Raw genomic sequence first — 13284 nt, 5'->3', positions numbered from 1 at the left:
CTTGCCCAGTATCACGCATCGATCTAATCAAGGTCTAAACCAGAAGGCTGCAATTTAGAGGAATGACTAGGTGAGCCGCCTGGAAGCCTGCTGGCAAGTTTAGCTCTATAAGGCCAAGGAATCTCATGTCAGGATGGCTGTGAGGTCATGGGAGCTGCCTTGCTGGCTGGAAAACCTTGTAGTAGCCATGGCAATGCAGTGCGACGTTCCATAACAAGCCGCTGTTAAGCTGCCATGACTACAAACCAGCCAAGCCTAATCAGATCAGTGTGATATCAGACTGAGTCCATTAAGTCTGAGCAGGGGCAGACTGGAGAGAGCGAGAGGTAGAAAGCAGGCTTTTAACAAGGAAGGATGGAAGATAAGTGGGGAATCTGCGTGTGTGTGTGTGGGGGTGTGTATTTTTCTGAGTGTGTGTGTGTTACCGATGCAGGCGGTGTGATGTTGGGTGAAGCCAGGGGGACATTTGCAGGTGAAGCCTCCGATGGTATTGACACACAGGAACTGACAGTTGTGCTGCTTGGTAGAACACTCGTCCAAGTCTGAGAAAAACAACATTCCACAAAAATGATTCAGTTTCATGCAGAATGACATTGCAATATTGAATTCTGTGTTACATATCTTTTTGGGAGTGGCAGGGAATGTAGGGGAGATACAGAGGGGAAAACTTGCAGGAAATGGCCCAGGCTGGAATCGAACCCAGGCCCCTGCAGTAAAGCGGCAGCCTACAGGGCAATGTTAAATCACATTATTTTATTTTAAAAATGAGTCCAGTGACAGGATATATATATAAGGTGGGGTTTTGATGAAAATGCACGTTTACAGTGGATCTAAGTGTGTGTGTGTGTGTCAGTGAGTCAAATTCCAGTCCTTCTACAGTCAGTGACCTACAAATGAACTGCCAATGAACCAGACACCGGAAACAGGGAGGGAGCTGTGGGGTCGAGGCCTGAGGAGGGGGGGGGGGGGGGGGGGGTGATCCTCTACAGTAAATGTTAGGCACCAGAAATAATTAACATGATGGTCAAGTTTGTTTAGACTCACAAACAAGTCTGAACTCACACACTGATAAACAGTATTCCAAATAGACGCACCACATCACATACCATGTCCACCATTCACACAAACACAGATTACACACACACACACACACCCACACTGCTCCAAATGAGGTATCATTTGAAGGGACAGTGAGCAGGACATTGGGCAGCAGGCCCAGATCTCCAAACCAAAGCAGCTGAACCTGGAATCTAAGTCTGGATGAAAGGCAGCGTGCTGCAGGACGGATGTGAGCTGAGTGGAGCCCAACCCATCTCTCACACTCACTGCTCGACTCGCACAATACTGCTGTGCGTGTGTGTGTACATTTGTGTGTATATGTGTGTCTGTGTGTGTTTGGATGTGTGTACATGTGTGTGTGTGTGTGCGTATGTGCATATGTGTGTGTGTATACGTGTGTGTGTACATGTGTGTGTGTACATGTGTGTGTGTGTGTGTGTGTACATGTGTGTGTGTGTGTGTGTGTGTGTGTGTGTACATCTGTGTGTGTGTGTACATGTGTGTGTGTGCGTGTGTGTGTGTGTGCATGTGTGTCTCACCTCTGCAGCTCTTGCCGTCCTCCTGTAGGATGTATCCCCTCGGGCAGGAGCAGAGATACGCCCCCTCCGTGTTCTTACAGATGAAGTTACACGGCTTCGGAGCCTGGATGCATTCGTCCACATCTACGGAGAGGGGAGGACGCGCGAGGAGAGGGAAGGAGAGGAAAAGAGAGGAGAGGGAGTGAACGAGAGGAGACATTCCTTCATGCCGTGGCCACAGGTCTTTGGAGGGATAAAGGGGGACTTTCCTGAAGTCCAGAAGGATGTGTTAGGCTGCTTACCCACACACTGAGTGCCAGTGATGTCAGTGGTGTATCCAGGTTTGCAGTTGCAGTTGTAGGAGCCCAACGTATTGATACACTGGCCATTTTTACACAGATTCCCCATCACGCGGCACTCATCGATGTCTGAGAAAACAGCGAAGGCTCAGCTCTACAACACACAGCTCTGGATGCTAATACTGCCGTCCTGCCTCCACACATTATGAGTGTGTGTTGATGGTCTTGCTAACGTGAACGAGGTGGTGTTATGAGGCGAGGTGCGTCGCTACCTCTGCCATCTGTGGTGTACCCGGGACCCAGAGGGCACATCTTCTTGTAGTGGGTGGTCCCTGGCAGGGGACAGAGCTCACAGTTGGAACCCCAGCCCCTCCCTCCATCACAGCAACACTCGGACTTGGTGACCGCGTTCCTGTTGCTGGACGACATCTGACACAGCGTGGTCAGCACCTCGGTGAAGCAGAAGCCCTCGCGGATATCTACGGAGAGAAAGAGCGAGACACGGAGGGAAGAGGAGGAGGGAGGGAGGTTCACGAGGAAAGAGAATGAGAAGGATTTCAAAAAGAGATTCCCAGGGCGATTTTTCTTCAAACGGTGACCCACTTTAAGTGGACAAACCTTTCCCACCAGGACCTGACCTGACCTCTAGCTGTATCAGTGAGCGTGATGCCACTTCAGTCCAGACTAAGAGGCATATTCACAGAGGATATACCCCACCTCTCATGACGCCACAGACCCCAGACCTGATACTAGCACGGTGAAATGGATTTAACGCGGACATGAAAGCAGAGAAAAAGGGTCTTTTGACTTGACAAATGGGACTTATTTCCTGTCTTCCCAGTATGGTGGAAACCCCTTCTGATAACAACAGCGTCTGTCCAGACAGAGAGGCTGTGAGAAAGAAAGGTGCAAAGGTCAAAGTTCATGTGAAGCTGATATACACACCACTGAATGACCTTCTTGGTCAGGGAGAGAGAGTGAGAGATATCGACAGAGAACAATAATCAGAATCAGAATGGGTTTTATTCGCCATGAAAGTTTGCACAGACAAGGAATTTGCTTTGGCAGGAAGGTGCAAACATTAAACATATAGGAATCTAAAATTCAAATATGAGGACTAACTATACTAAGGGTACATAACTAGCAAACTAAGGGTACATAACTTAGTTTGGCAGAAAAAGACAGACAGAAAAAGAGAGTGGTGGAGTGACAGATAGAGAAAAGGGAAGTGTGAGAGAGACATAAATGGACGGAAGGAGAGAGACAGAGAGAAACAAAGGTAGGTAGAGGAGTGCTTACCTATACAATCTGTCTGTGTGGGGCTGGGGCTGAACCCTTGGTCACACCTGCAGCGATAACTGCCCACAGTGTTTTCACAGCGACCGTTCTGACAGACACCTGGCTTAGCTGAACACTCGTTCAGATCTGATACACACACAAACACATTTTCAATGCAGGACACATGCATGGCTTTCCATGATATTCGACAGCCAACTTTATACAGTCATTCTTAATAGTGTAAAAACAAAATGGTGAACCAGTAAGAACTTAGTGATTTAAGATCTTGAACAAATTAATAGATTAACAGCCAACTTTATACAGTCATTCTTAATAGTGTAAAAACAAAATGGTGAACCAATAAGAACTTAGTGATATAAGATCTTGAACAAATTAACATATGGTTAGACAACCTGGAGTTGTGGTACAAGACATATTACTGTGCTAAAATTCTAACAGAGATGGCAAAAGTACACACATCCTTAATTCAGGATTTTTTGTTAAACCTTTCTAACCTTTTTGTACAACTTTTTTCAGAACTTTTGGCAGAACTTTTTTTGGCAGAACTTTTTTTTATACACATTTTGAAATATTGATTGTTGCAAAAAATATTTTCGATAAGTTTTGAAAGGAAGATAAAACATGTTGTATCGTGTTTTTTGATAAAAAGTTTTGAAAGGTAAATAAATATATTTTTTTAAAGATTTGAAAAAGTTGAAAATCTTTTTGGGAAAAAAAGTTTCTATGGAAGCAAATATTACCAGAAAAATCTACTTGAGTACTGTAACAAAGTATTTGTACTTTGTTAGTTCCCATCTCTGAATTTACCAGAGCAGCTGTAATCTACATGGACTTCTGCTTCAATCAACAGACCCTGACTAGCCTCTGGAAATCACAATTCTCAATGGCCTTCCCACTAGAAAACCTGAGCTCTGAAATTCAGCCATTACTTTATCACAGAGATAATCCTTGTTCTCATCTAAAATAATGTTTCTGAATCAGGCATAAATTGACAGTTGACTCACCAACGCACGCCTCTCCATTGGGTCTGCGTGTATACCCAGGGGGGCAGATGCACATGTAGGTGCCGATGAGATTCTTACAGCTCATGCCTCTGCTATCACAGTCATCGATGCCATCCTCACACTCGTTCTGGTCTGGGGGAGAGACAAAACACGCTGCATTAACACACACACACACACACACTAAACAGCACCCTGAGAATAACCTAATCCCCCCCACACACACACATGCGCACACACATACCCACACGCACACACACCCCAACCACATCCCCATCTCCATTCTGGTTGGTGTTCATAAAGAGTTAGAGCTCTGTTTAAAACTGAAACATAAATACCATCCTACACACTCTCCACGGACTTCACGCCCCCCCTTGCCTCAGCCCAGCAGATCCATGAATGTGTGTTTCACTAATAAAACTGTTGCTAGAGTCTCTCCCGCTTCATTGAGACAGACCATGGAAACTTTCAAACCAATCAAACCCTTTCCCTATCCAAGGCTTCACTGCATGACTCAGCCGTCGCAGGATTAAAACAGAGGCCCCCAGTTCCTAGCATGTACCTAAAATAGACTCGATCCACCAGGGTAATACTGTACCTTTGCACATTCTCTTGTCCTCTCTCAGTACGTAGCCCGTGGGGCATTTACACTCATAGGATCCCACCACGTTGACACAGCGGAAGGCGCACAGCAAGGCATTCTGGGAACATTCGTTAATGTCTGGAAACAAAAGAGAAGGCCCAAGGTAACGTGCTTGTCAACCGGACTTTGACCGACACAGGAGGGAGAGGGATATCCCCTCCCTGGATGGTGTACCAGGGCTACACAGTGAGACGCGATGTGTAGTACCGCCTCACTGCGGTGCTGATGTCATTGGGAGACCGTTGGGAGGGATTTGAACCTACCTTCACATGTCATCATGGGTCCTGGCTCAAAGCCTTCGTCACACGCGCACTCGAACGCTCCGATCATGTTGGTGCATGTGCCGTTGCCACAGGGGTTGCCTAGGTCGCACTCGTCAGTGTCTGCATGGGAGACAGGAGAGCACGGGGTCATGTGACCTCGGGGTCATGTGACCTCGGGAGAACTGGAAGGGCTGTGTGGGTGGGTGTGTGGGTGTGTTTATGTGCGTGTGTTGAAGTGTGTGTGGTTGTGTGGAAGTGTGGGTTGTGTTGTTGTATGTATGTGTGTGGTTGTGTGTGTGTGCGGGTGGGCATATGTATGTCTATATGTGTGTGGTTGTGTGTACGTGTATGGTTGTGTGTATGTGTGTGTTTTGTTATGTGTATGTGTGTGTGTGTGAGCTGTAGTTCTCTGTACTGGCCTTTACAGTGGACTCCGGTGGTGTCCAGCGTGTAGCCGAACGGGCACTCGCAGCGGAACGAGCTGTCTGTGTTGATGCATACGCCGTTGGAGCAGATGTTGGGGTTGGTGGTGCACTCGTCGATGTCTACAAACACACAAAAAGCGTCACAAACGCATCACAAACGTGTCACAAACGCGTCACAAACGCGTCACAAACGCGTCACAAACGCCTCACAAACGCCTCACAAACGCATCACAAACGCCTCACAAACGCCTCACAAACGCCTCACAAAACACCTCACAAACGCCTCACAAACGCATCACAAACACCGCTCTCCTCCAGTTAGCCAACTCACAGGGTGATGAGGGTAGGATGGAGGAAACCTCAACACGAAGCAAACATACCTATGGGGTTGTCGTCTGGGCCGATGCTCTGGCCTACAGCATGGCAGAGCTGTCTGAACACCTCTGGAACACAAACAGGCGTATGAGTGAACACACACAACAACAAACGCTGTTTGAGAGGAAACGACCGTGTCAGTCAGTGGGTGTTTGGCAGCGGAGATTTGACTTTGCCCACCTTCGTTCTTGTTGGGGCAGATCTCACAGGGGTCTCCCCAGCCCTGGCCTGGCATGGCACTGCAGCAGCAGTCCCCTTTGGTGGTGTTCAGGGGCTTGGGGGACAGGCAGAGCCCGCTCTCAAACTTGGTGTAGCAATAGTTGACGCGGATATCTGAGGACGGAACCAGGGGGAGGGTGAGGGGAAGAAATGAAGGGGGTTGGCGTTTGTGTGGTGGTGGTGGGAGGGGGACGAGGAGGGAGAGAGAGGGGCGTTCGTGCCCAGTGGAGGCCTGTGCCAAGTGTCTGCCAGGCTCTCTGTCATGTTAGTATGTGGAGCCTGCTTTTCTTCTTAGCCTTTGAGCTGTAATGAAAAGCACATGGCCCAGCCCTGCGAGTGCTGGCCTTCTCTTAACTCAACACAAATAAGCTATCTGACCCCCATAGATCACACACAGACCCACAGACCTGGCTCTGAAGCATAGATCACACACAGTCTCACACACACACCTGGTCCCGTGTGTGTCAGGCAGTGTCTTGTTACTTTGCTCCACAAAACTGATTTGTCAGCTTCTCTGAAACAGGGAGATTGATGTGGCCTAGGCACAGCTGTGTGTGTCCATGTGTGCGTATGTGTGAGAAACGAAATGTAGATGTTTCAGTAATACTGTAGTGGCCCCTGTTTTTGAAAGGGTGACCGAGGTATTTTTATGTTTTAATCCCAGACCTGGCAATTCCTCCACACCAAAACCCCCCACCCCCTCTCCCCTTCCAAATCCTCCCTTATTCCCCTCAGCTGCAAGACAGAAAACAGCAGGAATTGTAAACTGCTTCGCAAAACTGATGATGTCATCATTTCAATGTTTGGAGGGGGAACTCCCTATCATTGGTCTGAATAGTCCCCCACCCATGCACAAAACACACACACGGACACACACACATTGAGTGCTCTGAGGAAATGGAAAAGTGATCTGTTCAGAGCCTCAGCAAGGCAGAAACAGCAGAAGGAACTGGAACAGAGTGTGCTGCTTCACAGAGCAAAGGACAGAGCCTAGCTACATCACTTCTCTACAGCTTTTACCAGAGGAGATCCTCACAAAATACATGTTTTCCTCCCCAACGAATACTTTCCACTGTACTTGAGTACAGTTTGATGGGTTTATATCTTACACAGGGAGGGTTGAGGATGCACAACTCTTTTACGACCCTCCCTCTAGGGTCAATATGTCAAGGGAGAGAGAGGGCCAAACTACCAAGTGTTTAGTAATGTGAAAAGCACACACACACACACTCACCCAAACATCTGCGCCCTGTGCCAGAGAGCTGGAAGCCTTCGGGGCAGACGCAGGTGAAGCTGCCCTCGGTGTTGGAGCAGGTCCCGAACAGGCAGATATCAGGAGTCTGGGAACACTCGTCAATATCTGGAACACATGGAATCGTTTTGATCGGTCACGATCAGAGCCAGGAACCATGAATCAGGGCTTTGATTCAAACTTCCAGTCGAGGGACATTTCCTGTGCGGTAAGTGTAAGGCCGATATGAGTCAAAGTTTTGTCCTCGTCACAGAACGCAGATCGCTTTGACGACCGTTACTTCAGGGTGGAGCGAGAAGGATTAACCACCGAAAAGGCCTTCGTCATGGTAACCAGGAAGTCCCAGTGCTCACAGTTTCTAGAAACATGAAACATGGCTGCTCTGTCTGGGAAATATCCCCTCATCAGTCGAAACTGTTTAAATAAACAAAGTGGTACGTGTTGGTGTCTGTGGATGAAGCGAAATGTGTAAGGGAGATATGTTTGATTTGTGTGTGTGTGTCTGAGTGTGTGTGTGTCTGAGTGTGTGTGTGTCTGAGTGTGTGTGTCTGAGTGTGTGTGTGTCTGAGTGTGTGTGTGTGTGAGTGTGTGTGTCTGAGTGTGTGTGTGTCTGAGTGTGTGTGTGTCTGAGTGTGTGTGTCTGAGTGTGTGTGTGTCTGAGTGTGTGTGTCTGAGTGTGTGTGTGTCTGAGTGTGTGTGTCTGAGTGTGTGTGTCTGAGTGTGTGTGTGTCTGAGTGTGTGTGTCTGAGTGTGTGTGTGTCTGAGTGTGTGTGTCTGAGTGTGTGTGGGCGAAGGGGGAGGAGAAATATGTGTGTGGACAGGGGGGCCAGGGCTTTAAGACAGATATGTGTGTGGGGGGAGGGTGCGGGGGTGAAAGAGAGATGTGTCTGTGCGTGTGTGTAAAGGGGTGAGAGGAGAAATGTTACAAGCTTCCTGTCAACCACTGGAATCTTCTCAAATAGAGACTTATGCCTGACTGTTATCTTGTATCAACATGATACAAGATAACATGAGTGCATTTTGAAATTTGATTGAAAGAAATGTACTCATAAATAAACTGGGGCTTCGTTTGAGAACTCCAGGATGTGTGGCGGGTGTGGATGGGAAGGAGAACATTGTCTCTGGGGATGGTTTTACCTTCACAGGTCTCGTCTTGGATGTAGTAGCCAGGCGGGCAAATGCACCTGTAGGAACCATCCAGATTCTGACAGGTCCCTGGACCACAAGTCCCAGGATTCACTGCACACTCATTGACATCTGTGGGAGGGGAAATCACACAGGAAGACATTTTTACTCTGTGGAAAAAACGATCCAGAGAGATATAGAGGGTCGGGAGAAGGGGGTGGTGGAAACATGCTTCTTACCAATACATATCCTTCCATCAGCTGTGAGTTCGTATCCGTCACGGCAGTGGCAGATGAAGGAGCCGATGCTGTTGATACAGTCTCCATTCCTGCACAGGCCTCTCTGAGTGGAGCACTCGTCCGTATCTGACAGGACATCGTAAAAAACAAAGGTCACAGACATTAATTAACATTTAGTCATTTAGCAGACGCTCTTATCCAGAGCGACTTATAGTAAGTACAGGGACATTCCCCCCGAGGCAAGTAGGGTGAAGTGCCTTGCCCAAGGACACAACGTCAGTTGGCATGACCGGGGATCGAACTGGCAACCTTCGGATTACTAGCCCGATTCCCTCACCGCTCAGCCACCTGACTCCCCTACAATTTGATGAAAGCCACACACGAATATTATCAATGTTATCAACAAGATTACATTTGTGCATATACTCCCACGTGTTAACACACACGTGCACACACACACAGACACACACACACACACACACTCACCGATGCAGTCGTTGTTGTGTGAGAGCTGAAAGCCGGGATAGCAGAGGCAGTTGTAGGATCCCACCGTGTTCTTACACGTGCCGTTCCCGCAGGGTTGTCTTTCGCACTCGTCCACATCTGAGACCAGACAGCAGATCACAGGACAACAATGTCAACCAACCGGAAACACACCGAGGAGGGGCCACACTCAGGTGAGATGGACCACACTCAGGTGATATGGACCACACTCAGGTGATATGGACCACACTCAGGTGGGATGGACCACACTCAGGTGGGATGGACCACACTCAGGTGAGATGGACCACACTCAGGTGGGATGGACCACACTCAGGTGGGATGGACCACACTCAGGTGGGATGGACCACACTCAGGTGAGATGGACCACACTCAGGTGGGATGGACCATACTCAGGTGGGATCGACCACACTCAGGTGGGATCGACCACACTCAGGTGGGATCGACCACACTCAGGTGAGATGGGCCACACTCAGGTGAGATGGACCACACTCAGGTGGGATCGACCACACTCAGGTGAGATGGACCACACTCAGGTGAGATGGACCACACTCAGGTGAGATGGACCATACTCAGGTGGGATCGACCACACTCAGGAGGGATCGACCACACTCAGGTGAGATGGACCACACTCAGGTGAGATGGACCACACTCAGGTGAGATGGACCACACTCACCGATGCACATGGAGAGGTCGGGGGTGGCCTTGAAGCCGTTGGGACAGACGCATCGGTAGCTTCCCAGCGTGTCGATGCACTGGCCAGGACTGCACACACCCGGGTTCTCCAGACACTCGTTCCGGTCTGCGCAGGGACAGGTGGGGAGGAACAGACACGCGAGGAAGGGAAAGAGAAGGGTTATTGTGTTCTGTCGTGTTCAAATCAAATCGGATTTTATATATATTGCCTTTTTTTTTTACAAGCAAGGGGCTTCTTATTTGCACCTAAACTAACTTAACACTCGCAAAGAAGACAAGGAAAGACTCCCAGGAAAACCCAGAGAGAAAAGCTCCCAAGGAGAAACTCAGTCCCTCAGTCACATTGTTTTGCCCTGTTGGCTTTTACACTCCTGACTTCCTTCCACAGAAACACAGGAAGAAAAACAGGATGCAGAAGAGTCGCAGAGTCCATATCAGTGTGGCCTTTCTCTTAGTTACTTAGAGGCTGCTGGGGGTTTGTGTGTGTGGTGTGTGTGTGTGTGTGTGTGTGTGTGTGTGTGTGTGTGTGTGTGTGTGTGTGTGTGTGTGTGGGTGTGTGGGTGTGTGTGTGTGTGTGTGGGGAGGACGGCGTTACAGTCCCTCCCAGCCCCTCAAGAGACGGGTAAGATCTGTAGCACAGAACCCTGACACAAGCTTCTCATACCAGCTCTCTCACTTCACTCCGCTAGCGGCTAACTACCACAGCATGCAGACACACATTCCTCTCGTCCCTCCAAAGATGCCAGTCTGGTTCAGATTGAGCTCTTCGGCTGCATCTGAGGCATTGTTTGGGAATGACAACGAAGACGAATGTCAATAACAATAGGTTTGCCGTGACACTATCAAAGGGCTTGTCTCTGGTTTGGGAGCTGTGAGTGATGAAAGGCGGGAGTGTTTCCTCCAGACACGGCGGATGGCTCCCAGTGTCCCTCCAGGGGGTGGGACGCAGGGCGGTCTTACCCAGACACTGGCCCGTGGGGGTGAAGCGATAGCCAGGCTTGCACTCGCACCGGTAGCTCCCTGGCATGTTCAAACAGGCGGCGTTCTTCTGGCACAGCGGTCCATTCTGACACTCATCGATATCTGGGGGAGAGAGATAGATAGAGATAGAGAGAGATGGAGAGATTGCGAGGGAGAGAAACAGATGGAGATATGGAGAGAGAGATGCATGAGAGAGAAAGAGACGGAGATAGAGATGGAAAGATAGAGAGAGAAAGAAAGAAAGAGTAGAGAGTGAGGGATGGAGAGAGAGAGAGAGAGAGAGAGAGACACAGAGAGAGAGAGAGAGAGAGAGAGAGAGAGAGAGAGAGAGAGAGAGAGAGAGAGAGAGAGAGAGAGAGAGAGAGAGAGAGAGAAAGAAATAATAGATCACGTCTCCATGTCTCTCTCACTCTGAGACAGCATGCACCAGTGGGCGGGGCTTACCTTCACAGATGAGCAGCTTGTCGTTGTAAACGAAGCCCATTGGACACTCACACCTGAAGCTGCCAATCATGTTGATGCACACCCCGTTTTCGCACACACCCGGGATTTGCCTGCACTCATCGATATCTGGAACACAGAGAGGATGCAGAGACAGGGAACGTGATTGGAACCCACACACACAGTCAGAGACAGTATTAATCAGGGATTTAAGAGGACTGTCACAACATACCCATGACCTGTCCGGTGTAGATATCAATGTAATATCCTGGCCTCTCACTGCCACACAGGGTGGCAAACTCAGCTGTTGAAGAGTCACACCATAGATTAGAATAACGGAAATGATGTCTGTATGTGTGTGTGTGTGTGTGTGTGTGTGTGTGACCCATACGCACTGGTGCTGGGGATAGGACACTGTTTGCAGGGTTTGTTCCATGCCCGGCCAATGTTGTAGGAACAGCAGCACATCTTCTGAGTCATGTTGAAGGTCAGCTCTCCATCGCACGTGTTGTTGTCTGAGTAGAAGTTCCTGTAACAGTAGCTCTTCCTCATATCTGTGTATGGGTGTAGGTGAACCACAGATACGGTTACAATCCCCCCCAAAAAGGTCAATAACGGTTCTCAACCTGGGTCCAGATGCAGTCGGCCAATGGCGCGCGAGGACTCACCCATGCAGTTATTTCCTCCGTTGACCTGCATGTAGTCCACAGGACAGATGCAGGTGTAGTTTCCCACTGTGTTGTAGCACTGGCCTGGACCGCAGATCCCTGGACGCTCACACTCATTCACATCTACGCAGAGACAGGGGTCAGGGGTCGTGTTATTCACAGATTTCAACACACGACAAAGAAACACAGTGAAACACAAAGATCTTTCACCTTAATTCCCTCATTTCCTTCCTGCATTCCCCAATGTGCGCTAATTCATCGTTTCATTGCACTCCTTGACGTTCGCAGTATACATTCCACGTAAAAAAAAAGAAAAGATAATTGAATGGAAAGCTGTTTCAGTGAGTGAGAGAGCGCGCAAAATAGACATTTGAGGTAGGAATGCCATCAGCCCTCCAGCCCAGCAGTGAGATGTAAAGTTGACTGTAATTAATCATGCTGGATGTTAGATGCCTGGAATTTCCTGAACAGGCTTTTGTTCTCTTCTCGCAAGCGCACCCCCCATTAAAATGCTATTAGCCACATGTCCTCTCTTCTAACCTCCTCCCTCTCTCTATTCTCTCTCTTTCTCCTCCACTTTCTCTCTCCGCTCCACCCATCTCTAAGCTTTTGTATTCCTCTTCTTCCATCCTCTCTTCCTCCTCTCGTCCTCCCTCCCTCCCTCCCTCTCTCCCTCCACCCCTCCCCCCCACCCCACCCCATCCTGCTCCTCCACCCTTCCCTCCCCTCTCTAGCAAGCCCACTGTTTCTGCCCCCAGGAGAAATCCCACCACATCAGAGCTGGGCGCATCTCTGGACAGAGTTAGAGAGCAGCTCTCTCCTTGGTCCGGGTGGTTCCGTTGGGACATGCGGGAAGCAGAACGTCCACACCAGGACTAGAGAACACTGTCTCCCAGACACACTCCTCTCCACGGCTGGACTCAATTTCCTTTTCCACCTAGGTCATCTTTTAGCATGTGTGTATGTGTGTGTGTGTGTGTGTGGGGGGGGGGGGAGGGGGTTGTTAGTGTGTTTGCAGGGGTGTGTGCGTGTGACTGTTCGGGAGCCCTGTGTGTCTCTCTGAGTGCATGTCCATGTGTGTGTATGTGTGTGTGTGTTTACCTTCACAGACTCTGGTGTCCGTGTTGAGCTCGAAGCCTCTGGGGCACTCACACTGGAAGCTGCCAAACGTGTTAATGCAGTTTCCTCCCTGGCACAAGCCTGGCAGCTCCAGACACTCGTTGATGTCTGCCGACGAGCACCAGAGAACAGAGAGGAAGGTTGAGGGGGAAAAGTTAACA

At 49.2% G+C, this 13284-nt stretch overlaps 1 protein-coding gene across 1 annotated transcript in view; it reads right to left on the bottom strand.

The window, feature by feature from the left end:
* fbn1 (fibrillin 1) overlaps positions 1 to 13284 on the bottom strand; it is a 55798-nt gene that overhangs the window by 3178 nt on the left and 39336 nt on the right. The window contains 22 exon segments of the mRNA XM_067249466.1: positions 426 to 542; positions 1599 to 1721; positions 1880 to 2005; positions 2149 to 2355; positions 3176 to 3301; positions 4180 to 4311; positions 4775 to 4897; positions 5083 to 5202; positions 5502 to 5627; positions 5888 to 5950; positions 6063 to 6215; positions 7336 to 7461; positions 8491 to 8610; positions 8718 to 8843; positions 9204 to 9320; positions 9895 to 10020; positions 10875 to 10997; positions 11340 to 11465; positions 11569 to 11640; positions 11732 to 11890; positions 12005 to 12127; positions 13106 to 13231. Of these exon segments, the coding sequence (XP_067105567.1) occupies positions 426 to 542; positions 1599 to 1721; positions 1880 to 2005; positions 2149 to 2355; positions 3176 to 3301; positions 4180 to 4311; positions 4775 to 4897; positions 5083 to 5202; positions 5502 to 5627; positions 5888 to 5950; positions 6063 to 6215; positions 7336 to 7461; positions 8491 to 8610; positions 8718 to 8843; positions 9204 to 9320; positions 9895 to 10020; positions 10875 to 10997; positions 11340 to 11465; positions 11569 to 11640; positions 11732 to 11890; positions 12005 to 12127; positions 13106 to 13231 (2760 nt within the window).

The sequence above is a fragment of the Osmerus mordax genome, chromosome 13 (genome assembly GCF_038355195.1).
Source record: "Osmerus mordax isolate fOsmMor3 chromosome 13, fOsmMor3.pri, whole genome shotgun sequence".
Lineage (NCBI taxonomy): Eukaryota > Metazoa > Chordata > Actinopteri > Osmeriformes > Osmeridae > Osmerus > Osmerus mordax.
Note: the sequence above shows the minus strand (reverse complement) of the source record. Positions and strands in the feature narration are given on the sequence as shown.